General features: G+C 36.9%; 1 protein-coding gene across 3 annotated transcripts in view; it reads right to left on the minus strand.

The window, feature by feature from the left end:
- Positions 1-26,727, minus strand: part of Thsd7a (thrombospondin type 1 domain containing 7A) — a 444,595-nt gene that overhangs the window by 182,072 nt on the left and 235,796 nt on the right. For all 3 annotated transcript variants that reach the window (XR_003847217.1, XM_008854527.3, XM_029556884.1), the window contains exons 3-4: positions 22,108-22,356; positions 19,359-19,540 (exon numbers count right to left, since the gene is read on the minus strand). Coding sequence is in view for 2 of the 3 variants with exons in the window: in XM_008854527.3 (XP_008852749.1) it covers positions 19,359-19,540; positions 22,108-22,356 (431 nt within the window). In the remaining variant the exon portion in view is untranslated. The remainder of the gene's footprint in view (positions 1-19,358; positions 19,541-22,107; positions 22,357-26,727) is intronic.

A 26,727-nucleotide genomic window follows, 5' to 3' on the forward strand; every position in this document is an offset into this window, starting at 1 on the left:
TGAAATGCTTCTTCTAATCATGTGGTTATTAAAAATTAAAAAAAAAACTATTGCACAGTTCTATTTTATGAATCAGGACATGAGCATCATTACTTTCTAGGTAATAGGGCTTTGGATCTGGACCTCCTTCTACATTCTCTAATGTGACACATAGAATTTACAACTAGGAAAACACCACACCAGTTTTGATGTGAAGTGAATGTCAACCAGGGCCTGGACCATTAGAGCATTTAAAAAAAATGTAACTAATTCTTCTCCTTGTTGAATGTTTGAGGGTTTCATACAGTATATTTTGATCACAGCCAGACCCCCTCCATTATATGCACCTTCTCTTACTACCTCACACCCAATTTTATGTACTCTATTATAAATATATATGAAAGGGTTAATAGATGCTGTAAATTGAAGCAATAAAAATAATAAAAGTGCTAATAGATGCTATAAGTTAAATAATCAGCTTGCAACATGCAAGTTATTTACAATCTGATAGAGAATTTTATATTTAGAATTCAGATGAAGTATATAACCTTCTTAAATGGAGCGCTAAAAAGAATTTGAATATATAATCAAATGAGATCAGCAACCAGCTCCACACACTTGCTAAACTGTCCCAAATGCAGCTATTCTGATGACAAAGGATATCAGTCTGCTAAGGCTGCCAAAACAAAATTCCACTGATAAGATGGCTTAAAAAATAGAGTGACAGCCTGACCAGATTTTAAATTGTGCTCTGGTGTTGTACAAATTAGGAGTTGTGGCAAGGAATACGGGAGTGTCTGTTAGGAGGGTCTTCAATAATACAGCACGAATTGTGGCTTACACCACAGGCTGATTGTGGCTTAGAACAAAGCTAAGCATTGAAGGTAGAACTGGAGGAATTTCCAGAGTACTTGTTGAGATAAAAGAAAGAGGAATCAAGAATGGCTCCAATGATTTGGGTCTGAACAATCCATGTATAGCTTGATGCTGATTGCGTTGATTCTTCTTGTTATTGACACTCTGGATTATAAAAAATCTACTGTGCACATCTCTTTACAGAATGTCAGTGAGCTTACCCCACACTACATTCTAATACACAGCATTTCCTTTCACTTCCTCTTCCCTGTGCGTCCAGTTCCCCCTTGTACTGCTCTACCCACCCTTTCAGTAGCTGCCATCTGGACTGGCAGTTCTGGATTCAAATACTGGGTTTCACATTTAAGCAACAGACTGTTTCATTCTTCTAGATTCTCCCTTTGTCAGGCTGTAGCTCTTGATTTGAGTCATCAAACCCAAGCAAAGCCTCCTTCAGAAAAAGCAGAAAGGATCTGGGATTACTTAAACTCTAGCATGTGTTTCTTAAAAATAAACACTAAATGTTGCTGAGACTATATCATCGGAAAATATCATGTTGCATGACAGTTTTTCAGAATGTGAGAAAATTACTGGTTTCTGAGTCTCTGAAGCACAATCATGATTTTCATGATGCACACACAAGTTTTGCAACAGTGATTTTCCAATTTTTAGGCTACGTGGCAAGTACTGGGGAATAGAAGTAAGGGAAATGAGGCGTTAGGGATGTGAACTGCTAGGCACCATTTTTAAAAAGTTCAGAATCACTCTTTTTGGGTTGAAACCCAGGATAACATAGGAATGGTAACTTTGAGCATGCACTCCTCAGGTGATCCCATGTAGTAATACTCAGACTATTCTTTGAGAAACACAGCTTGAGAATCACACTTGAATCTAACCACTCAATACCACAAAGCTCTACAAAACTACATCTCATCTATGAAAATATCGTGCAGACTTCAGAACAGACCTATATGTACACTAGCAAAAACTGCTTGCCACTGTCTTTGCCACAAAAAATATTGAAGTCTAATTTTTTCTACTGGTGACATACTCATAGACATTTTTTCAAATCAGCAATCCCCATTTTTACTTACAGCATTATATAAACTGAGTTCTTCAACTTCCACTATATTCAGCCAAATCTGCTTAGAAGAATAACACTGGAAATTCTGAACTACTTGTTATGGCAGATCTCAAAACTTTCCAAGAAATGCTCCTGGAAGTTAGATATTGATGACTTCCCTACCTCAGTATTATGCTGGCAGAAGGATTAAAAAAAAAAAGTCTGTTAGACAAAGGGAGGGAGTTCAAGGTAGAAAAATTCCACAAGGCAGTTGTTCCTGTTTATCCCTAAGGACTAGTTCTAACTTTGTTGGTTTTTAGGTATCTCTGGTCTAACTTGTGGTGTAAAACCTAATAATCCCTTGGGACCCATGACTTCTAATACTCTAGGAGGCAATCACATTGCTTTTGGATCCCTCAATGGCATGTACTATAGAACAGTGATTCTCAGCCTTGCTGTGCATTGGAATTAGCTGGTGACATTTTAAAGCTAGTGATGCTCAAATTCCTCTCTGAGACACACTTACAAGGGTAATGGGTTAGAATGAGGCTTGGACACCAGGATTTTTAAGGACTGCTAAGTGGTTCAAATGAACAGGTGAGACTGTGAACTATAGCTCTGTTTGGACCCTGCTATAAGACCTATTCCACATGTTCTGAACCCAGCTCATTCGAGATCTATTCTCCTAGTTTTTTCCTTTTCTTTCTCAAATCTTCTATGTGGGAGACAGGCTTGAGCCTAGGGTGATATTGCAACTGTCAGGGTCATGTGGTTTCCGGAAATCCAGGCTCTGCAATCTGAAACCCAGTGTGCTAATGAGGTATCCTACCCTCTATTCTGTGATAGGATGTTAAGTCTGTTATGCTAATAGGATGATGCTAATAACATATCCTACTTGCTGTACTGTGATAGGATGCTAAACCTGTTATGGTAATGAGGTATCCTACTTGCTGTGCTGTGATTGGACCACTACCCCTATATAAGCTTGTGCCTTCCTACAATAAAGTAGACCTGTGTCACTGAACCTGGTCTCCTGTGTCTGAATGTGGCTCTGCTGACCCAGTCACCTCACCAGCCCTGGGGCCTGGGACCGAGCAGAAGCAGTGATGACAGGAGGCAGCGCAGGGCAAGCAAAAGAGCTGCCCCAGCACCAGGCAAGCAGAAGAGTGGCCTCAGCCCAGGGCAGGCAGAAGAGCAGCCTCAGCCCAGGGCGAGTGGAGGAGCAGCCTCGACGCCTGTGAGAACAAATGAGTGGCACCCACTAGAACGGAGGAGCAGCCACCGCTGGTGGTGACCGCACTTTTAGACTTCTTCTTTTTTTTTTTTTTTAAGAAAAATCTCCTTGTAGATTTGTAAGTTTCCATTCTTACTCGGTTTTTCTTAATTCAGTTTTGGTTGGAAGTTTCTATTATAACTTATTAACCAGCCCCTTTTGCATTTGATTTTAAAGAATTTTGCCTTTATCAGCTGTGTAACTTTCCCCCTCGTAACAGCCATCAGTTGTCAAAAGTTCTTTAAGTTATATTGAGATTTCTTATCCACTTCTCATGCTTATCCTCTGATTTTTGAATGGTTTAAGCTTGCATGAGACTTGACCCTCTTGGCCATGGTTTTCCTCAGCTTATTTCCTGGTCAGAGAATTATTCTATAAAGGGCACATCTGCACTGCAGATAAGAGGTCATATTAATTTGTCAGGACTTAGGCTTGACCAGCTGACATTAAACAAATTTGAAGAATCACAAATTTGAAAAGGGAATAGATTTTTCCCCAACTGTATGATTTAGTTCTCTGGCTGAAATTCTCTGGAACACAGATGGAGGAGACTCTCTAGGTTCAAAATGAACTGGCACGGTATTCAGAGGAAGAGAAGAAAACAGTCCTAGCATTGTCAAACACTCAGCCCCATGGGTCTAAGTTGTAACAGTGGTTATGCTTCTCTAACAGGGCTGCTTCTGATCAGCATCTAGCATTCCTGCTGAGGGGTAATGTATTCTGAATCACTGACCATGCCTTGTATTTCAGATCATAGTTAAAATGGATTTAGTATGTATCTGGCATGCTTAAAAGCATGGTATGTGGATTCTTTGATTTGAACTTTCAAAAAATTTTATTATTTTCACTTTGTAGAGGAAGAAACATGGTCACAAAGAAGTCAAATTACTTATCCAAGATTACATGGTTCACATATTCAATTTTCACATTTATGCCCCCTCCCCCAGTCCTTGGTAACAAATGCTCTCAGCTTTTATTTCTCTTAAGAAGTCAGCTTGATATAATCTATAGCAAAGAACATTTTCACTTGATATAGAATTCTGAATCTTTTATAGGTGATGTTTCATTATTTCAAGATTTTCATTTTTCCTGACAAGATTTCAAACCTCATTTGTTATTTCCACTCACTTGTATGAATTTCACTTAATTTTTTCCTTTTTTTTTTTTTTGGTCTTTTTGAGACAGGGTCTACCTGTAGCCCCAGCTGGCCTGGAACTCACTATGTAGACCAAGCTGGCCTAGAACTCACAGAGATCTGCCTGCCTCTGCCTCCCAAGTGCTGGGATTAAAGGTGTGTGCCACCACGCCTGGCTCAATTTTTCCTTTTTAACTCTAGTTTTCTGTGATTTGAGAAGAATGCACCTCTACTGTTGATGGTTCTGTGTACACCCTGCTTAGGACATGCTGAGTTTCATATATATACGAGTTGATATTTCAACAAACTTGAGAAAAATAATTGGCCAATATCTATTCAAACATGTTTTCTATGTGATAGTCTCCCTCTAGAATGTCACTACAATGCATATTAAACATCTTACTGTCCAGCCATTGAATCTCATTCACTTAGCTCCTGGTTTGTGTTCTGTTCTTCAGATCTAACCATTTCTATTTATCTGTCTTCAAAATCAATAACCCTTTTTACTGTTCAAACACAACAATTTCTATCTTCTTCAACATCACTTAGATTTTGTTTTTCAATCTCCATGTGTTAACCCACTTGATGAATTTTTTATTAAAGAGTTGATGCATCCTTTATGTCCACCTTCCTGATGTCTGTTCTCATAGATAACCTTTCCATTTTAGCCCTTAACTGTATGTTTAACAATTTTATAGCCTTGCCCACTGATTCTGTCTGGGTCATGTGACTACTTCTACAGTCTTTGCTTGATAAGCAGTCTCTTGCTCTACTTCTGTGCATGAATAGCAACATTTGCTATACTTTATGGACAGTATATGATTAAACAGTCTGGAAAATGTAATTCTCCCTTATAAGCTAAGTTTTATTTTGGCAAGCTAATGAATTAGAAAATTCTAGTGATTATTTCACAGTTGGGTACATTTCTATTAAGACTAGTCTCTTTCAGGTTTGACTTTGACTGAGACAGTATGGTCCTTATGCCTAAGCTGTAGACTTTTGGGGGCCTGAGCTACTTAGCAAGTGTTCTTCACTTTTGCTGGACTAGAACTCTGACATCTTTAGCATTGGATGGTCTCTCAGGTTTGGTTTCACCTTTGCAGCTAAAAGTTGAACCACAGAAATTTCTCCCTTCACATGTTCAGACCAATTCTGGACAAGGACCTGTAGCATACCACTCATAAGATTCCACTCTTGGCCTACAAAACAGATCCTCTTGCTCTGTTTCCTATCCTGAGATCCCCAGTCATATTAGCAGCATGAACCTGGACTTCTGACTTCATAGCTCCATTTGACCTGACATTAAGTTTACCTTCACTTACCTTCACGGTGGTAGAAGAAAGAAGCCCTAGTAGAACATCAAGGTGACTATGGGGCTCAGCTCCCAATTACGGTCACAGTCTTGGCTACTTATTTTTATTGCATATAATAGTTGTCTTTCACATTTTGTAAAATTTCAGAGTTTTATTTATTGAGATGTTTCTATTTATATTATTTTGGCTGGAAGCAGAAGCTAAGCAATATGTTAGCTTTGCTCATGATTTTAAATATTTACTTGCTAGATTTTGTGTTATATTTTTAAATACACATATTTTAGGTCTTTCATCCCTGGCTGCCAGAAAGAGACATTCTGGCAGAGTTAAGATTAGCTGGCAATCATATTTATTGAAACTTTGGGTTCATTACTGAGCGAATTTATTCTTTTCTTCAATAAATTCTGATGCTTTAGTTTAACCTTTGCATATGGTTGCATGTTTTATTTACTTGTAATCTATTTTCTTCCATTAAACTAATTTGATGACAGAAATAATTTTGTTTGAGTTGCTAGCATCTCTTTTTTTCAGCATTCAGAATAGAATCTACTACACATAAAGCACTCAGTTAACGGCAATTAAAAACATGAAAGAATAAATGTCCTCTTGCCATAGAAAACAGATAAGGAGGAATACAATGTATGTGTAATTTTATCATCATCATAGACATAGCTTTAATAAGTAATTGGCTTTGAGATTGAATTAACATTTAAAAGAAAGACATGTATCCTAAATATAATATCATCTGGGGAGGAAGTAGCTTTTCCATCATCAAAGAGGCTTAAAATTAGTAAGTCATCCCACAGCAGTGCAGTGAAAACCACTGGTTCAGGAGTCAGACTTCTTTGATTGACAATTCTAAATGTGACATTTACTAGGTACATTTTTTTGGGGGCGGGAATCACTTAGCCCTTCTTACATCTCAATATTATATATATTAATCATACTTGCTTTGTAGGCTAAGGATCTAATAGACAAATAAATGTAAAACACTTGGAAGAGTGTTACACACACAGTTAGCATTTACACTCCTCGTCTCCTCCTCCTCATTGTCACCAGTCATTCACGTTAACTCATTCTAGTTCCATAGATTCATGCTTGGTAATCATTTTATCTTGAATGCCATATAAGAAAGCTAAATTGCCTCTTCCAAGAAAAGATTACTGTTGATTCTGGGTCTCACGTTTATTTCATACTTTTATTATAGATCATGACAAATAGATTTAAAGACCGTTGGTTTTCATTTAGCTGGGCCTAGATAAACTTTTACTTGCCCTGCATTTACTTAGGACTGGACTCATTGCCCCCATAGAAGAGTGGTACTATTTTATGTAAGCTTATGTCTACGTATAATCTTCCAACTGTTTTTGAGACTATTAATACTCTACGTCAATTCATGGGTTATTTGACTTAGTGGAGACCTACCCATTTATGTCATATCATGTGAATCCCACCCAGTTATTTCCTTTATTGAACTGTCCTTTCATAACAAGCTAGTGACAAACATTGAAGAAAGTTGGTTCAAAATGAAGCAATCTAGTAAAGTCATTGTGGTATTTATTATATAAATATACATGACATTGTAGTTCAATATGTTTATAGGGTTCCCTTTATAAAGGCAACAGGCATATTTTCTTCCTGACCCTAGAACCAGAAACTTTACTAGTTTCTTTCATCTCATGGGCATAGCGAACTTCACAATTATTGAATGTTCCACTTTATGTTAACTATATAAGTTTAGAGCTAGAACTTGTGAATCTACAGAACTTGTCCTTGAGCCTCTTTAAAAAAACACACAGAATCATGTGACACACATTTGTGCTTTACCTTTAGTATACTGATTATAAGCTTCATATTATTTGACTTTTTCCCTTTTTTTCACCTTAGTCAAATTTATCTTTAAAATCATTTCATCTCCCTTACTGCATGTATTTCCATGTAACAAAGTGGGACACACTCAGTATTACAAATCACACCATTGAGTCAGAATTTCTTTTCTATCTGTGCATAACTGCTCCTTGATGAATTCAAGTTACTCTTAAGACATCAATATAAGTTATTTCCCCATAAGGAAAATCTATGATGGGAAATCTACACATTTTTACAGAGACAATCATTGACTTGTTTACAGCACAAATATATATTACCCAGCTGCTTATAGGAAGAGAGGATCACAATTCATAGCTAGTAGTTGAGACCTTGATTCTGCTAGTGGAAAGACAGAAAGGGGAAAGACTGCAGGTCCCATGAACTTAAAGCAAGACATGTCTGGTTCCAAAGGCAAGAGCCCAGTCTTGGTTTTCATTTCTATTGAACTTTTATAAATGTTATACAATACATTTTGAGCATATTTGGGGCCCCCTCCCCTATCTGCATCCCCCAATAGCTCCTGCCCCATTTTATGTACTCTTTTATATATGTTAAGGCCTATTGAATCAAACTTATGTCCACTGAAACCTATTTAATCTATCTAGCATCACACCCTTAAAGAAAACTGAATTTCCCTCTCCTAGCAGCTATCCGTTGCCAATAGTTCCTCAGCTAGAGTTGGGCTTCTTACCAGCTTCCCCACTTCTCTGCTGGGATTTTTTGTTTGTTTGTTTTGTTTTGTTTTGTTTCGATTAAGCTTGAAGGGTTGGAACTTAATGAATACAAGGATTCATAAGTGGATCTAGCTGAACATGTAAAACAACAAGAAAGTCTTCTAAAAATTTTCCCTGCCTCTTTTCACTATTTTACTATGTTAATAGTAAGGGTTGAGCTCTATAGGCAGAATGCTGATTATTCACAGGGATTTTAGAGCCCCTGTGATGGAAGGAACAGGTCAAAGGTGAAAACACTCCTTTTAAGTCATCCAAATATTCCAATTACAAACATTTCCTGCAGAATCCCTTTGGCAACGTGCTGTTCCTTAAACATCTCAAGGGTTGACTTGCAAAGGAAGAGAAGCTGCAATTACTCTGTCTCCAACAACTACAGCAGTAAAATTAGTCATATTTCTTTTTGCTCTAGAATAATAACAAGAAAGCTTTGGATAAAGTTTACATTTTTCCAAGAAAGGAGTAATTTCATGTATAACATAAGCATATGTCAGGATATTTGCAGCTTATTATAAAGAGACTCCATGCATTATCAATCTGTCATTGGGCTTCTTTTTGCAGTGTGCTTTTCAGAGTCCAACATGCAATTAGGGCTTTATTGCATGTAAAAGATTTAGAGCAAAACTGTTATTTTAAAAATCCATCCCTTTTTCTCACTTTAGCTAGAAAAATACATATAAACAAAGGAAATTAATGTTTATTTGACATCTAATAAAAACGAAACCCAATGGCAGGCCTTACATATGTTTCCCCTTTAAGTCTTGGCAGAGAAAAAAAAGCAAAGGAAGAAAAAAAGAGTTACTGAGTCACATAGATTGAGTCAAGATGAAACACTGCAAATTAGATGTCCAGTTAGTCTATAACATTTATCTTAAATCTGTTTCCAAATGACAACATTAGCAAATGCACCCAGTCTTCTAAGAAGAGGGATGACTTGCAATAAAGAAGGGAAATGGTGGGAGAGCACCAGGGCCTCTCTCAGAAGCTTAAAAATTTAGGAAGTTGGCATTAATATTCATGAAGTAATTGTAGAAGAACATAATCATATATAGTAAAATTATAATTTTTACAGTGTTATAAGAAGGTTACAGACTTTGAGTAAAGGAAGGTGATTAAGATCTTACAGTTTTTTAGAACGGGTGGAGCTATATGGATAATTGGGACAATGACTGAAGGCATTTCATGAGACGAAGGAGCAGTAAAATAAGAGAACAGAGATGTGATCTGTCTTTGTTGCAGTGACAGATCTCAAAGCTCTTAGCTTCGAGAGAGTTTATGTCCTTTCATATGGGCATAAACAAAACAGTCCCTTACACTGAGGCCATGAAGCTTTGTTGAGTATGGAAAAATGTAAAATTGCTGTATCAAATGCAAATAGTTAGAAGAATATTTTAAATACTTGGAATTCTTGCATTGCCTTCAACACCTAATTTTTAAATTAAAAACAGACAATATCATAGTTGTACACAATAAACTGTGTCAATATGTAATTTTTTAATTATTTTCTGTAGTAGTAGCATTGTACTAGGTTCCAGACTAATAATATAATAATATGGATCCTTGAATTTTAAATGTGGTTTTTTTTGTGTGCAATAAATGGTGAAACCTTCCCAAGATGAATCTCTTGTCAAAGCTTTGTTTCTCCATTGCTATTCTCTTTGGTTTATTTCCCTTTTTATTGCCCATTGCTTTTAGAAGAAATAAATATTAATGAGTTCCACAGTGTAGTTTGTACTCCTCTGTTAACACTGGAGAAAGTATCTACTCCCTATTGAGCAATCAACAGCAAGACAGTGAACAGCTAGCGCCAGCCACAAACCATTTCTTTTATATCCTTCCATAGCAGGAGTGTGCCTCTGGAAAAAATGCTGTTCATTCACCATGCACATCCCTGAGTACTAGTTTCAGAATTCCTTGTGGTACTATTAGTCATCTACAAAAGACTTGCTGAAATAAGTGCTTAAGGGTTACAAAATGCACACAAACTACAGTCGCTTGATCAAGTCATGGCAGGAGATGTTTTTCTCCTTTTTCTTTCATTAATGGAAGGCCTTGTACTAACAGCTATGGAGCCTTCCTATCTTGGGTTATCACGATGATGGAAGATGAAGCAGTGTTCTCACCCCCATGTTTCCCAGAAAGATACAGAGGGTTCCTACAGATGTACAGCCAGTGACCTGAAACAGGACTTAGTCAGTCTAAGTAAGACTGACTTAGGGCTGAAATTCTACCTCACTTCTGTAGACAAGTAGTGACTTTTTTCAAGTCTCCTTTTTTCCTTGGTCTTAGCTTAAGAATTATAAAATCATGGCATTTAGACCAGATATGTTTGTCTTTCTGCTTTTCATATTAAAGTAGTGATTCTATTTGTTTGTAACAAAGGCAAATATTCACGTTAGAATGACTGAGAAGCTTGATTCAGGGCTCTTTTCACACAAGCCCTTTCGGAGTCCCTTAGCTAGTAGTGAGTGGCTTGTATTTGGAATTGTGTACTTATTGTTTTCTTCTTCAAATATGGGAATCATAAAAAATAGTATCAGTTTTGGAATCCAAACCTGGGCTCTTAGCGCCAATCCCAGTGCTTCCCAAATTTCAGGAACTAGGCTTTAGCAGGAGTTTCATGAATAGGTTACTATTAGCCATGCCGCTTACAAAAACAAAGAAATCTTTGTGCTCTTTTCATACATATAGAACCTCAACCTCAGGGGGCAGCATCTGGGTGACTGCATTTTCTGAAAGCATCCAGGTGATTCTTGAACTACATATTGAGGATGTAAGCTTTCGAGACCAGTAACTCACCTGAAGAATAAGTCTTTGTTATGGTTATCAATTTAACAGGATCTACAATCACTTGTGAGACAAACCTCTGGACATGTTCGTTACTGACGGACTAGCTAGATTAAGTTGAACTCCCAGTAGGATTGTTTAGATTTGGTTGAGGTGGGAAAACCCACCTTAGCTTTGAGTGGCAGTATTCCATGGACTGGGGTTCTGCACCGAATACAGAGGAGAAAGCAAGCTGAGCACTAGCATTCATTGCTCTCTCCTTCCTTCCTGGATGCAATGTGATCAGCCACTCACACTCCTGTCACCATGCCTTCTTCCCCAAGATTGGCTTCTCCTCAACTGTAAGCCAGAATAAATCCTTTCACTCTTCAGTTGCTTCAGTCAGGGTATTTTATCAGAGCAACAGGAAAAGTATCAATACAGACCATCTTTATGAAAAATGAGTTGTAGTTTGATATACTTAGAGATTAAGTAGACAGCCCTACACTGGCATGCCAGTAGAAATGCCCGATGTCAGCCTTATGAAGTGTCAGTTCTGAATTTCAAGGAGAGTAAACTGAAAATGCAATGCTAACAGGATAAAAGCTTCCTGATGGCAGGAATCAAGGCTGCTTTTCAAAAGTTCTGTGTTCAATATATAAATCTATGACACAACCAAGCAGTTGTTTAGTAAATATCTATTAAGCAGGTAAAAGGGTACCAAGAGAAATATCTGAATTTGTGACTATGACATGCAGAAGAGTAATATGAGAGACACAGAATGGATTCTGCATCAGATCTCTAATCCCAACAGTTTATTCCTAATCAACCAAAGAAGTAACATAGTACCTTAGTAAATATCATCGTCGTTAATGTTATTACCATTATTTTCATTTTAGTGGATATTTGGGACTTAAGTTTAAGCATTTCTAACTATTACATTAGACTTAAATTGTCAGAAATATTTCATTTTTCTCTAGCCTCTTAATAACTTAATGTATCGTAAAGTTATCACTCAATATGTGTTATTATTCTCTCAGTATTATCCATATATTTTGTGAGCACAACATCTGGAACTTTGTTCAAGAAAGGAAATATAAACAACTAATTTTTATTTTCTTTAGAAAATGTTTTTTTTTGCCAATGTCATTTAGTTTTCCCATTGGCAAACTGGAAGGAAAAATTGGTAGTAGGAAGCGGATAGGATTGAAACATTCATAACACTTTTGTTGTGCAACCCCCTGAATGCATTAACTTGGCAACAATTAGCAGCAACTAAATTATTATTGAGTTTCATGTTTATAAACTTAATATTTTATTCTAAAGATACTGCAAAAAATTCTGGGCAATTATGATTATCAAAGAACGTTTTCTATCATATGCCATTTAATTGATGTTATTCATTATTCCATTAAATTTGGCAGACAGCAATAAGCAGAGGTATGGATTGGAGAAAGGATTTTAAAAGGTGATACAGTTTAAAACAAGAGAGAAGATCATGGAAATACCCCCATTGGCAATAACCTCAAAAAAAAAAGAAATCCAAGAATAAACCTAACTGAAGAGAAGAAAGTCTTCTAAACTGAAAGCTTTAAATCTTTGAAGAAAGAAACTGAGGAAGATGGAAAGGCCTCCCATGCTCATGGAGTGGTACAATTAACATCGTGAAATTACCATCCTAATAAAAGCAATTTACAGATTAAATGCAACCTTAATCAAAATTCAGGTGACATTCTTCACGGACACAGAAATCTGCAGGTTTGGTTGATGCACTGTCTGAGGAAGTCCCTTGTCTTCAGGGTAGGTCTTTCATTCTAGCGAGTTTTTGTTTCTGATTTTTTTTTTTTTTCAGACAATACCATTGTCTCATTTCCACTGTGGTTTAAATTTCTCAGTTTTATTATCTTAGAACTCATGGAAGTAACTACAAATTTGGAAATAAAACCAGTGTGAGCATAGACCTATACCCAAATCTCTTTAGAGACGTTCATTTTCCCCACTTGAGGCTGATGCTGACCTGCTGCACTATTAACTTCCTGAATGAGAAGCTGAGCTTCCAGAAGCACTCAAAGCTGTAACCTCATTAGTTGATGCAGCAATGCAGTATTTCTGTGTCTTGGCTCTTCTCCGTTTCACTGCTCCTAAGTCCCTGTAACACATACCCTCTACCTGTACCACTCCATGCTGCAGGACAACCACAGAAAGCTGCTTTGTTCTGGGAATTCCTTAATCAAGACTTTACTTTTGCCCTTAAAAGCATTTAAAACATTCTATCTTTCATGCCTAAGTAGTTTTGAAAAGATGATTTCAGATAATGGACCTACTTATAAGTATTTATATTCAGTAAACAAAATGAAATGATGTGTAGGAGAATAAAGACAAAGAAGAATTAAAAACTAGCTTTCCTGAGTTCTTTCTGGAGTTCTTTTGAAAGTAGCCTTAAAGATGAAATTTCAAAGACTGTTAAGCTATCTACTATAATTAGAAAAGTGATGATAGGCTTTTTTAAAGCTTAAAAAGTATTTTTATAGATCTGAGACTTTCATACAGTTTATTTTGATTATAAGGATAGACATATTTTGCTGGAGAGATGGCTCAGTGGTTAAGAGGACCAAGGTTTTATCCCCAATACCCACATGGCAGGTAACAGTCACCCATAATTCCATTTCCAGGAGATCTGATGCCCTCTTCTGGCCTTTGCAGACAGTGCACATAGGGGTGCACTTACATATATGTAAGCAAAACAGTCATACACATAAAATAAAATAAAAATAGTTTTGAAAAAGTTGGGCTTGGTGGTACATGTCTTTAATCCTAGCATTCAAGAGGCAGAGGTAGGCATATCTCTGTGAGATGGAGGCCAGTGTGCTCTAAATATCAAGTTCCAGTTCAGCTGGGACTACAGGTCTCAAACAAACAAACAAACAAACAAAAGAACATATTTTAAATGATTTCTTTAAAAAGTCGATGGGCTGGAGAGATGTCCCAGTGGTTAAGAGTACTAGCTGCTGTTGAAGAAGACTTAGGTTTGGTTCCCAGCACCCACATGGGGGCTAATAACCCTTCATAACTCCAGTTCCAGGGGATCTGATGCCCTCTTCTGACTGCTGCAGGTGTTGCATGACACAGGTGAACTTACATATATGCAGGTAATACATTCACACATAAAATAAAAATAATAAAGTATTTAAAAAGAAAAAAAACTGATTAAAGTGCATTAATCTTGACTCTTATCATTTGATATAACACCTCTATTCAAATTCAGAGATGTGATTAGTTCTTTCACAGGTGTAGGGTAGAGTGAGTATGAATGTGGTCTCTGCCTGCAGTATGGGCTTTTTAAAAGGGGAATCCATTCAAAATATTTAGACTGTAATTTTTCAAACAAATTGCATCATCTTACAATGGGGACAGTGAATATGCTGAGCACGTGAAATGTTTATTAAACATCTAAGCCTAAGGTATGCAGTCATTGAACTGCATCAATAGAGTTTTTCTTTGATTGCCTTTTTTTTTTTTTTTTTTTTTTTTTTTGGTTGAATACTTCCTGAAATCTCATTAGTTAACTCTTCCTCCAGTTAAAAGTCTAAAAACTCTCCTCTGGGTAGAATACTAGCTACCTTAATCTAATTCCCAGCAGGTGGGTTTTTATTAGCATTTATCCCAATGGCTGAAACCTCTTGGCTTCGAGGCACTGTTGCATTTTACAGGGGAACTGCAGCGGGCGTCAGTCCTTCTCTCCTGTTCTCTCTCCAGAGGGCTGACTAGCAAGAAGGATCTGAGTCTTCCAGAACTCTCTTGTTTTAGTTATCCCACAATAATATCATAATGCATCAAACTGAATCTACAGTATAGGGTATGTTTGCAAAATATAGGCATTGTGACTTTATTTATGTTTTAATTTATCATGTTAAGATTAGCTAAGCACAAAGTAGAGTATTTATGTATGTGATAAACTATGTTTGTATGTATATAAATTTCCATCAACAAAAGTGTTTATAATCAAACCTTATGAAGGTCTTTGCATGCCTATTATAATTAGATATAATACTTTTGAGAGTCTTAGAAGTTAGTAATTTAAAATTTATGTTTTTTTCTGTAATCTATATCTATATAGTGAAGTTATAGAAACTCTCAAGAAACATGAGACAATTTATATTTTATGGGAAAACTTTGATATATTACTAGGATTCCAGGAGTAACTGTACACCTGTCTTTCTTGGATGGTTAAGCATCTCATCAGTGAAACTATGGATCATCTTCCAGGCCTATGATCCTCTGATGCATGTTTCTGATGAAATAGTCATATAAAATAGTCTCGCTTACCTGTTATTTCAAAAGACGGATAGGAAAGGTGCAGCACTAGACTTTTGTGTACTCTGTTACTTTCTGAAATAGCAGGGAAACATACCACAATCATAGCCTTTGTTTACTTTTGCAAAAAGAAGTGCTAACTAAAGTGTGCTTATTATTCACGGTATAGATAGTATGCTGCAAAAATCATGAGTTTACATTTTACTAAGAGGTGTTGGAACTATTTTATTCTCCTTATTTCTTGTTAGAACAGGTGAAACATGAATTTTTCACAGTCACAGTTCATTTGGTTTTCCTTCTATCTACTTTTCATAACCATGTGTGGGTGCTGGGAATTGAACCAGGGTCCTGTGCAAGAGCAGTCAGTGCTTTTAACCATTGAGCCATCTCTCCAGCCCCCTCATTCAATTTTTCTATGATGTAAATCACCTTAATTATGCTTCAAACTGCTTTAGTTTTTTTCTAAATTAAAATCATGCTTAGTCAGTACCAAATGGAAGAATTTCCTAAGTTGCTGTAGCTAAAAGTTATTTTAGTTTTACATTTTGCTCTAGAAGCAATCAATTTTTATCCATGTATCTACTGATGAGCATCCAGTGACCAACATTTTCATCAGCTTTCTTGGATATACACAGGTCATGTGCCCACAGGCTCCATCCTGTCTTACTGTAATAAGGGTTGATTTTGCCCCTGCATGAGCTGGACACCTTTTACAGATGTCCGGAATCCTGATTAGGTGGATGAACAGCAAAGGTCAGCGGTTTCCCTGCTAATTCTTCTCAGTGTAGAACTTGTCAAACCTTTCCTTTAAAGAAGCATAATACTTAAGCATCTTGCTCACCTGGATACTGTGGGAGAAAAATTATCAAGATTTCAAGGGTCACCCACAGCCAGCAACAGCACATGAATGACATGTAGATACTCTCCAGTATCAACTGTAAACATTTTTCAGACTGTCTATAAATGCTACCACTAGCTTCATCAATATCGTGCTGTTAATTCGACTGGAACAAATAGAATAGTAATAGAGTAGCAAGTTGTATTATAATAAACATGTGAGTACATTGATCATATGTTTTAATTTTTTTCGAATTAAAGACATTAACTTCAAGCAGGAGATTTTTTTGTGGCCAGTGTGGGTTGATTTAGTTGATAATAATGCATTACTAATGAATAAAGTGATAAAAATAAAATGATAAAGGTGGCCATTTCTTTATGATTATGTAGTTATTACCATTCTGTTACATAATGGGACCTGTCAAAATAATAAAGGAAGTTTATATGAACTTCATATCACCTGCTTTCCTTTGTGTGTGTCTCTGAGTTCCCCTCCTCTCTCTCTCTCTCTCTCTCTCTCTCTCTCTGTGTAAGTTTATTTTGAATTAAATTATTTTGAATTGAAGTTAAAAATACCTAGGTTACTTTGGAAAACAAATCATCTATAGTACACAATGTGAATCTGCAAGAGAATGATGTGTAATTCATTCTTCAGAGTAAGTACAAAGTGAGTTGCTCTCAGGAGGGACTGTTCTTGGTAACACAGTGAAGGTTTCTTGAAATTAATGTCTTTTTACTGGGCTTGGTTGTATGAGTCGAGGCTCCTCTCTATAACATGTGATTTGGTCTTTTCATATTTACTGAAGGAAAACAGGCTGTGAACAATCTTCACAGCTCACAGCCTAATTGTCCTCCACTCACTGGTCTTGGTAACTTGCATGCGTTGTCTTGGGATGCTGGTGTACTGGATGGGTTTCTACTGGGAAATGTTAATAGCTCATAGGGGAAAGCTCACATGGTCTATGTTCTAAGGGAGAAGAACAGTAATTCTTAAGCAGAATCAGCTGTTTTTACTAAAACTCTAATAGGCTTATTAGTATTCTTAGTATATAAAGGAACACACATTCCCAAGTTACTCATATTGTATATTTCAGTCATAAATATTCATTTAGGTAAAGTAATTATTTCCATGTCTATTGACCTTTCCTTGGCATTTGCTTTATTCTAGCAGATACATCTTAATAATGATATACTTTTTATATTCCTATCATTCCATTTTACTTTTGATTATTTGCACTGGTTTTGAAGAAATGTGAGGGACTCTGCAAAAAACAAAACCCAATGATTTAAAACACATCCAGTTGCAATTCACAATTCTCAAGGATTTTTTGAAAGTAATAACCTACAAGACATAATTGACATTCAGAAACTAAAATCTGATCTACCTCGAGCAATGAAATTTTACTACTCTGGAAAGCCTGCTGTAACAAATCTACCTAAGTGTTAAAAATGCAGCCATTAAAGTGGCCAAGAAAATATTAATGTACTAACATTGCGAGTTTTATGCTACTTCCCCATAACTTCAAGATACATTAGTAGTAAAGTGTATCCCAAGGCTACATTCCCAAATGAGTTGACATGCTGTGTAAAATTAGTGGCTATAGAACAATTAAATTTTGGAAGTTGAAAATGCAAAACTTCGGTGCTTACCTTCAATGAATTACAGTCACTGATGTCAGTCCTTATTGGGGCATCGGAGCCACATAGTTCTAAAGCATCCATCCTCCCAACCCATTTTTTTTTCTGAGTATTTTTGCTCACATTCCTTCTGTGAATACTCCTTTTATTTTTCTTTTATTTTCTGCTATAAACTAGCAGCTTTACTCTTTTCATTTCCCAACAAACACACTTCCTAGGAAATTCTAGCCTATTCACACTTTCTAGTACAATATGTTCAATATGTGTGCTTTGCCTCTACTTTCCTTCAGCTTGTATTCGCTCTGCCTAGAATAAACTCTTACATTCCTTGACCTCTTATCTCTAAATGGCTCAAATGCCAACCCCATCAGCTTTTGTAAAACTTGTATAGTTTTGTGATGATGAATTGAAGGATTTCATGACATGAAATCTCTATTGAGATTTTTATTTTCTCTCTTTTTTTTTTTTTTTTTTTTTTTACAAAAAAATTGTTCTTTGTTGACAACCAATAAAATACTCCTTGGATGGATCAGTAGCGGAAGTCCCATGGTTTCTCAGATCAAAGGCATGTGAGACAGACTGTTTAGAGCCCTGGTTAAAAATGCTCAGATTTGTGTGGATTTCAGATATACTGTTCAGTACAAACTTGACTCAATAATGACAGTAATCTAACTTTTAGCCAGAGCCATTTTGAATTCATTTACTCTTTTGCACATTTATTCATCTGGCCCTCATGCTCAAATTTAAAAAGTAATAAAATATAAAACATATTTGCCAAATTATCAAAAAGGGGAAGCATTGCTTTTGAGTTAAAGCCTCCTTTTATTGTAGTTTCTAATTGTATTTATTTCATTTCAGTACAATTTGAAGCTGGTTATGGTGGCGTAATCTTCAGTCCCAGGAGCTGAATGTTGGAGGCCTGTTTAGGTTACATAGCATGTTACCAGCCAGCCAGTCTGGACAACACAGTGAGATCCTATATTAAAAAATAAAACCAGTTGAGTATGGTGGCACATACCTTTAGTCCCAGCATTTGGGAGGCAGGCAGAGGCAAGCAGATCTCTGTGAGTTGGAGACCAGCATGGTCTACATAGTGAGTTCCAGGCCAGGGCTACAGGGAGACCCTGTCTCAAAAAGACCAAATAAATAAATAAATAAATAAATGAAAAATAATATAATAAAACATTATCGTGATTAGCTTTTTTATCATATTTGAAAAAAATGAGATTTCTTTTAGGAAATTGATTACTTACTATCTAGAAATTTTTACTTTATATATTGCATTATATTCATATTTACAAGATAAATTTTTATTTTAATTTTATATCTAATTACTTCAGCTAAATTTTGGTGCAAGAGGTTTTTATTTAAAAATTATAAAGAGAGTCAGCAACAAGTCAAATCTCACCAGAGGTGCATTAAATTTCTTATCAATCCCCATGTAGACTACTAACTATCTTGGACTCCAACCACACTGTAAACATAAGCAGGGGGCTTCTTTCTGCCCCCACGGTCCTATCTGTATTTCTTCAGAACCACCACATACTCTTCATGACTAAACGACGTAAGAGAAATTTCCACGTACCTTCTTTGTCCTTGCGCATAGGTGAGTGCGAGAGCCCATTTTCGTTGGTTTGCACGCAGTATGCCTCCCGGGTCTGGACGCCTCCTCCGCAGAGGGCTGTCTGATTGGCACGTCTCTTGTCCTGCTGACTGAGCAAAGGGTCGACGCGGCACTCAGTCCACTCCGTAGTTCTCCAGCCATACCTAGGGGAGGAGAATGCCAGGACAGCCGCCATGTTTATTCAGGGAAAAGTCTCTCCACTCCTCTCAGATTTTCTTCTAAAAATTAAAGTAAAAACATTCTCCTTTGGATTGGATCCAGCACAGACTCGTAGTCTGATGCAGATTCAGTTTCAATTGCTTCGTTATCCTCAGTGGAGCCCTCTTTAGAGAAGGGTTAAATGCAGAATGATCCTGTTTTAATTGCAACTGCGGGAAGTTACATATCAATATTTTATGAAATAAGAGCATAATGCTGAAAACATGAAATTTTATGCGCAATTAAACTGAACTCAAGCTTGCCCTTTCTTGATACTTACAAACAAAGGGGGTTGAATCTTAGCGTGGCAAACATTCCAAATGATGATGAGCCCTAACGTCTGTTTTGCTTTTAATAAAACTCATCAAAATTGCTTATCTATAATGGAGCAAAATTATAATTGCATGCTAGGAATTAAAAATATAACAGTAATTCAAAGCTTTCTCTTTACTGTCAGGAATCAGAATTTTTTCGTGTTTCTGCTCTGTAGAACCCAGCATGATGAATACTGATGAATGGTGAAAAGAGCTAACGATGCCAGTCAGTGGAGCACAGGAAAGATGATCCCTGATTCTCAGAGCTCCAGTCAAGATTATGATGTGAAAGGAATGCTGGGGGCTGTCAGTGCAGCGCTTGCTGGAAGGAGATAAGGAGAGAGCTGTTTCCCGGTGTCACTGTCAACAGAAAGTGATGGCTTTCTCCACCTCTTGGAAAACAGATATTTTAAAAGCCCAGAGGAAATGGGCACTCTGTGTCACTCTAACCAAGATGCTCCCGTGGATAAGATTAATAGCCAACATAGGTATAAATGGATGTGCTCATCTCAATTAGACTAAAAGGTTAAGAATGCCCTCAGATATCTGCTCTGTGTGCTTGTTTGTGTCAGTATTGAGCTTCCTGCTGGTGAAATTGAGACTCCTGACAATTTCATTTTTATATGCCGGGATTTGTGGTTGCACAGTTGCAGGGTTTGGTCATCAAGTAACAATACTCAACATTGTTTATGAAGGATGAGCACCCTCTGGTCAATTCTAGAAACACGGATAATTGATGCCTGGTGTGGGGATAGGGTGGGGAGAAATAAAACCAAATACATAATTTGATAAGGATGTTGGAATAGCATTTGTTTTTATTAAATTAGTATTCCAATTTTGGGTAAATCATGGAGTTCTGTGAAGGGAAGAGACTGTCAATGATGTAAATAGGTGATACATTCTAAGGAAAGCGCCACTCCCAGAAAAGGGAGACAATAAAGAAAATCACATATATCTGTTTATTTTGTTAATGGTACTGCTGAACTTATAATAAAAATAAGACACCTTTGACAGCTAAAAGCAGAGGGAGCTTATGGGTGAGAAAACACCCTCACAATCTGGGTGTGCACTTAAAATTCTCATATGGAAAAGAACCACCAAAGTCAGTGGGAGCTGAGACCCTAAAAAAGAAACTAGAGTTTTCAGTCACTTGTGATATTGGAAGACAGTGGGTGATTCCAAAACAATGCAGAATTGAAGCTCTCAAGTAAGTGTAATAGCACTGATTTGCCTCCTTATTGGTTCATGCATGTAAGGAACAGTCCAGAAATTTTTCACATTGAGATTCTCTAAGTTACTTTATAAATATTATATATTCAGGCTAAGAAAAATATTGTTATTGCTAATATAATTCACAATAATTTCTCAGAAATGGTATTTTGAGGAAAAATAGTTACACTGTCCAGAATTAGTCTTATTTCATCTGAAGTCAACGAACATCTATTAGGCACTTAACAGTGTGTTATGCCCTTTAATACATGCCGGTGATAAAATAGCAACAACAAAAGCCAAATAAACAAAAAAATCCCTAAATTCTAAGACTAATAAGCACGGTCCTTGTCTTCAAGGACCTGAAAGGATCTTTGTCTTCAAGAACCATTATTTTGGTGTGATGTTCTATATAATTGACACTGCTATATACGTTACTGAATTTTACTAGGTCACAGTTATCTATGATTTGAAAACTTAGAGATTGACAAATGGCGGACCAAAGGCCATGTCAACTTGTCTCTTTTTTTCTATAAAGTTTTATTAAACACAATCAAACCTATTTATATACCATCTACACCTCTAATGGTGGCGCTAAACTATTGCAACAGATTCCTGCAACCTTCACAGACTTATGCTTCTATTATATACCCCTTTATATATATAATATGTATATTTAAACCTCACCAACTATTATTACAAAAACACCAAAGAATTGCCGTTAAAAGTCTAGCCTTCATGGAAATTACGGAAATATAGTTGTTAAATGCATTTTTTATATAAATGAAATAGATATTTTAAGGATAGGATTTGTAAAGAGGTATTCTACTTGAACTGTGGAAGGAAATTCTGTATTTCCTAACTTACTATTCAGTCAGAAATAGTATTTTGAGGAAGAAAACTGTTACTATCAAGTATCATATATTCACGACACCAGACAGCTGAATGAACATGAAATTTGAGCACACTGCACTCTTCTTTTTACTTACATAGCACAGGGGGCAGCTCCGTCTCCCTGAGACACACATGGTTCTTTCTCCTCAAGCTCGGGACATTCCTTTTCACTTCCGATTGGAAATTGCCTGATAGTCCTTGTCCTTACACGAGTGCCTGTAGCGGACGTGACATCATGGCATGTTTTTGAACACGGGCTCCATTCCAACCACTCGGACACTTGGCACTGTTTGGTGATCACACAGGACTGGAAGGTAGTTGGTAGTTTCTCTTGTTGGCAGAAGCTGCAACAGAACATTGACAGTTTCACCTCAGACTAAGCAGTGAAGAATTTTGACTTTTCCACCCCAGAGCAGAAGAAGCTTGGGCATTTTTATTTCTCATTGGATGTGTGATTCCAATTTTTGCAAATATGTTAACATTTACAAAATGTAGTAGAAAACAAACTCAATACTAACATTTGATTACTTCTATTTTGGAAGAGTTATTCACAAGATATAGAAAATAAAGGGGATTAGAAGAAATCAGCTAATGCTATGTTTACCATATTGTTTGTTACTCATTCCAGGTTTATTTTAATTTAGAAAACAAGAAACCAGTAGTTGTTAACATAGTTAATTCCCATTATACTTACTCATTTAAATACACTTGTCTGGCTAATTTAAATATTTTAAAAGAAAAAAATTTAATATATGCCTCATTTTTAATATCATATTGTTTTAGTTATCTTACAGTTATATGCTTATTGACTATATCAGCTTTCCTAATACATATTCTAATACATAGCATATAATTAGCTACATTGATTATATCAGAAATATTGGAAAGATATCTGTTTGGCTCTGAAATATAGATATACTCTAAACAAATCATTAACATTTATTTCATCATTAAAGTATTTTTGTTCAAACTTTTGTCTATTTAATTCTATTTGAATATGAGGAATATTGGATACAAAATTGTAGTATCTGAAGATGAACCTAAAGATGCTAAGGATGTGAACAGCTAAAAGAACCTGTAGTTTGAGTTTTCCTGGAATTATGAATGCTTGTGCTGACTTTTAGTTGAATTCTTGACCCATTTCAATAACTACTAGTGTATAGACACAACGTGTTGCCATGATACAGCCAAGATCTTGCCCAGTGTGAGAATGTACTGATAATTCTGTCTCATCATTCGGTGTCTATATTTATCTGTGCTAATTAACCACAGAGGGAGGAAGGTCCATTTTACTTTAACAACTTACATTCAGTTTCCTTAATCCTACTGGCACGCATATTTTTAAAAATTGCATTCCCACAAGACAATTAGAGCTGAAATCATCAAAGTCAATTTGTATAACTTGAGAAGTCTGAGCAAAGGACCATCTGAGAATGTTGGCCTAGGAGGTAACTCCATTTCCCCCACAGCAACAGAGAGAGAAAAGGCCCACCTGTGCTCAAATGCTATGTGCTGGCATTAATGGTGTGCTAAATCTATGTAGCAAAATTATCTTTTTGGCAGGCAACTTTTCACCCTTACACTGGGAATTATTACTGGGAATTAGAAAAAAAATAGCAAATGATGTTTCTCCACAAGTCTGTTTTTACAAATTATCCCTAATTCACTTCCTTTTAGATGTCTTCTCCTTCTTGATACTATTTTCATATACATTGGCATATATTACCCTCTATCCAACACTTCAGAAGTTCAGAGTCTATGTACAGGGAAAAGATTAATGATCTCTTTTAATCTTTTCTAAAATGTTTATTTTTAATTTTATTTTTGAGAAAGTTATACATGAATACTGTATTTATCTTATCCTCCTCCTACTCTTTAACTCTTCCCATGTCCTGTTCCCACTCCTTCTCAATTTTGTGGCCTCTTCTTTGTTTAGAGAATTTGATCATTGATGTATTACCCACTTATAGTTACCTCGATCACCTGATGAAAGCTCACATGTCACCTTTCTACCTGATCACAGTATTTTATGATAAAATAATCCTTTGGGTACATTTCATCTGCTTTAGGGAGACTATGAACTCTCAGTAGGTAGATACACCTCAGGTGTCACTGAACATGACAACTCTTAGAGCATGCATAGGTCTCTTAACGGGAAGTCTGGAGATGAATTAAAGAGATATTGACTCTTGCATGCAATTAGAAACTTCTTTTTTTTTTTTGAGACAGGGTCTTCCTGTAGCCCCAGCTAACCTGGAGCTCACTATGTAGACCAGGCTGGCCTTGAACTCACAGAGATCCACCTACTTCTGCCTCCCAAGTGCTGGGATTACAGGCGTGCATCACCGGCACAGCTAGCTCTTGCACTTACCTGATGTGAAACTAAGATTCGAACATCTGAGCTATAGATTTCTAGGTGAAGCTCATCAGATGAGGACTGTCTGATGCCACTATTGCAAGTTTTGTTTCCTGTTTTATATTCTTCTGTGCAGATTTATATCACATATTTTTAATGAATTTTTATTTTATGCATATAAGTGTTTTTCCTGCATGTCAATGCACAGTGTGTGCAGTTGCCTCATAGACCAGAAAAGGGTGCCAGACTCCAGGAATTTGTATTATGGATGGCTGCTAGCCACCATGTGCTGGAAACTGAATTCAAGTCCTCTGCAAGAATAGCAAGGGCTCCTAACTGTTGAGCCATCTCTCTAGCTCTAGCTTTACCAAGTGTTCATTATAGTGGTGTTGTTAGTCTTGTCAGTTTGAATGTTTTGGGAAGCCCAAGCTTAAACATGAACATTATTTAGCTGTGAATTTTTTTTTTTTTTTGAAATTTGCCAGTAAATGGTGAAACTGGAAACGGTTCTATTGAGTGAGGTAACCCAGACACAGAAAAACAAGCATCAAATGTTCCCTGTCTTCTGTGGCTCCTAGCTCTGAATCTGTAGATGTGAATATCTAGAAGTAACCACAGGATCCAGAAATATAGAAAGAAACTATAGTTGGGGGGAGGGGGATGGAGCTTGAGAGAAGGGAATAGTAAGACACAGGTGCTATCAAGAGGGGAATGGAGACCATGTGGGGTAGTTTAACTGGTGATGGGGGAAAGGAGTGTTATTATGGAGGACAATGAGGAAAAAGAAATTTATGACATAGATGTGAATGCATTTGTATAGTTGAAGGCTACTTAACAAAAATCCCAGTGCCAGGCAAGAGAAACCGCTCTTTGAGTTGTTGACTAATCAGTGTGGTCCAAGAGACTCCCAAAGTAATATACATTAGCGCCATAGCCTTTAGTTGCCTCTCAGAACTTGAATGCAATACCCCATTGCTGAAGATACCACATACTTTTGATACAGAACTTGGAGCAATTTGTACTAGAACTGACCTGGAAGTCTCCTCCCCGAAGACTAGCTCTCACAGTATCAGAAGGTGCTAAAAAAAAGCTGCCAAGGGATCAATGAATGATCCTACTGGGTTGCAAAGCTTATGGATCACAATAATGACTGACCCAGCAAAACATTTCCATTCTAAAAGTGCAATAATGTCACTTTTTATCTTGGAGATAATCAACAGTTGTCTAAGGACTTCTTAATAGGAGGGAATCCTCCCAATGCATGGCACTGTAAACACACCCAAGAACACAAGGCTGGAGAGGTCATAGACTCTAGGAAAGAACCTAGTACTGCCACTTTTGCAAACCTATGTAATTTATTACTATATCATAAATAAGTATCCTTATATTCATAGATAATTGTAGCTCTCACCACTCATCAAAGAAGCTTCTTTTTACAATAGATGGAGACTATTACAAAGCTCCACAACTGATCAAAATCCAGAAAATAAGAGACTGTGAGGTGTGTGGCCCCAGTTGATACATTTACAATACAACTACTACATCTAACACTCAGGGATCACATGTGCGTAAATAAGTATCCTTATATTCACAGATAATTGTAGCTCTCACCACTCATCAAAGAAGCTTCTTTTTGCAATAGATGGAGACTATTACAAAGCTCCACAACTGATCAAAATCCAGAAAATAAGAGACTGTGAGGTGTGTGGCCCCAGTTGATACATTTACAATACAACTACTACATCTAACACTCAGGGATCACATGTGCACGCACATTCCACATATGTGTACCTGCACACATATGAACACGGACATATGTGTATGAGTGTACACAGCGATTTCACTCATTAAGACTTTCTTTAGTATTGGTACGGTTGGTTTTAAGGGCAACTTGCCTCAAAATTGAATCACCTGAGTAAGGAGTCTCAACTGAAGAATTGTCCTGATCTCTTAATTGATATGGGAAGACCCACCCAAATGTGGGTAGCACCTTTTGCATATGCAAAAAGGGGTGTGGTAGAAGCAAAATTCTTTTACTTGTTTGACCTTCTTCCTAGGTGCTGAGTTGATCTATCCTGTTGCTGCTGCTGCTGCTACTGCTCCCTGTTGACAGCTGAGCCAGTGTTTCCAGGCTTCTATCATTGACTGAGGACCAGAGGCTCTTCAGGAACCCCTGTGGACTCAGCAACTACCAGGTTGTTGGCTTCTCCAGTGTGAGACAACCACTGTGAGGTTACTCAGGCTGGTGAGGCCCCCACTCAGCCTCAAGGGAACAAGCAGCTACCAGGTTCTCAACCTCTCAGGTATGATTCAGCTGTTGTTATAATTTTGAAGTAAAGTTGATTAGTTGATCATATAT

Source organism: Nannospalax galili, unplaced genomic scaffold (genome assembly GCF_000622305.1).
Source record: "Nannospalax galili isolate Female #2095 unplaced genomic scaffold, S.galili_v1.0 scaffold787, whole genome shotgun sequence".
Taxonomy (NCBI): Eukaryota; Metazoa; Chordata; class Mammalia; order Rodentia; family Spalacidae; genus Nannospalax; species Nannospalax galili.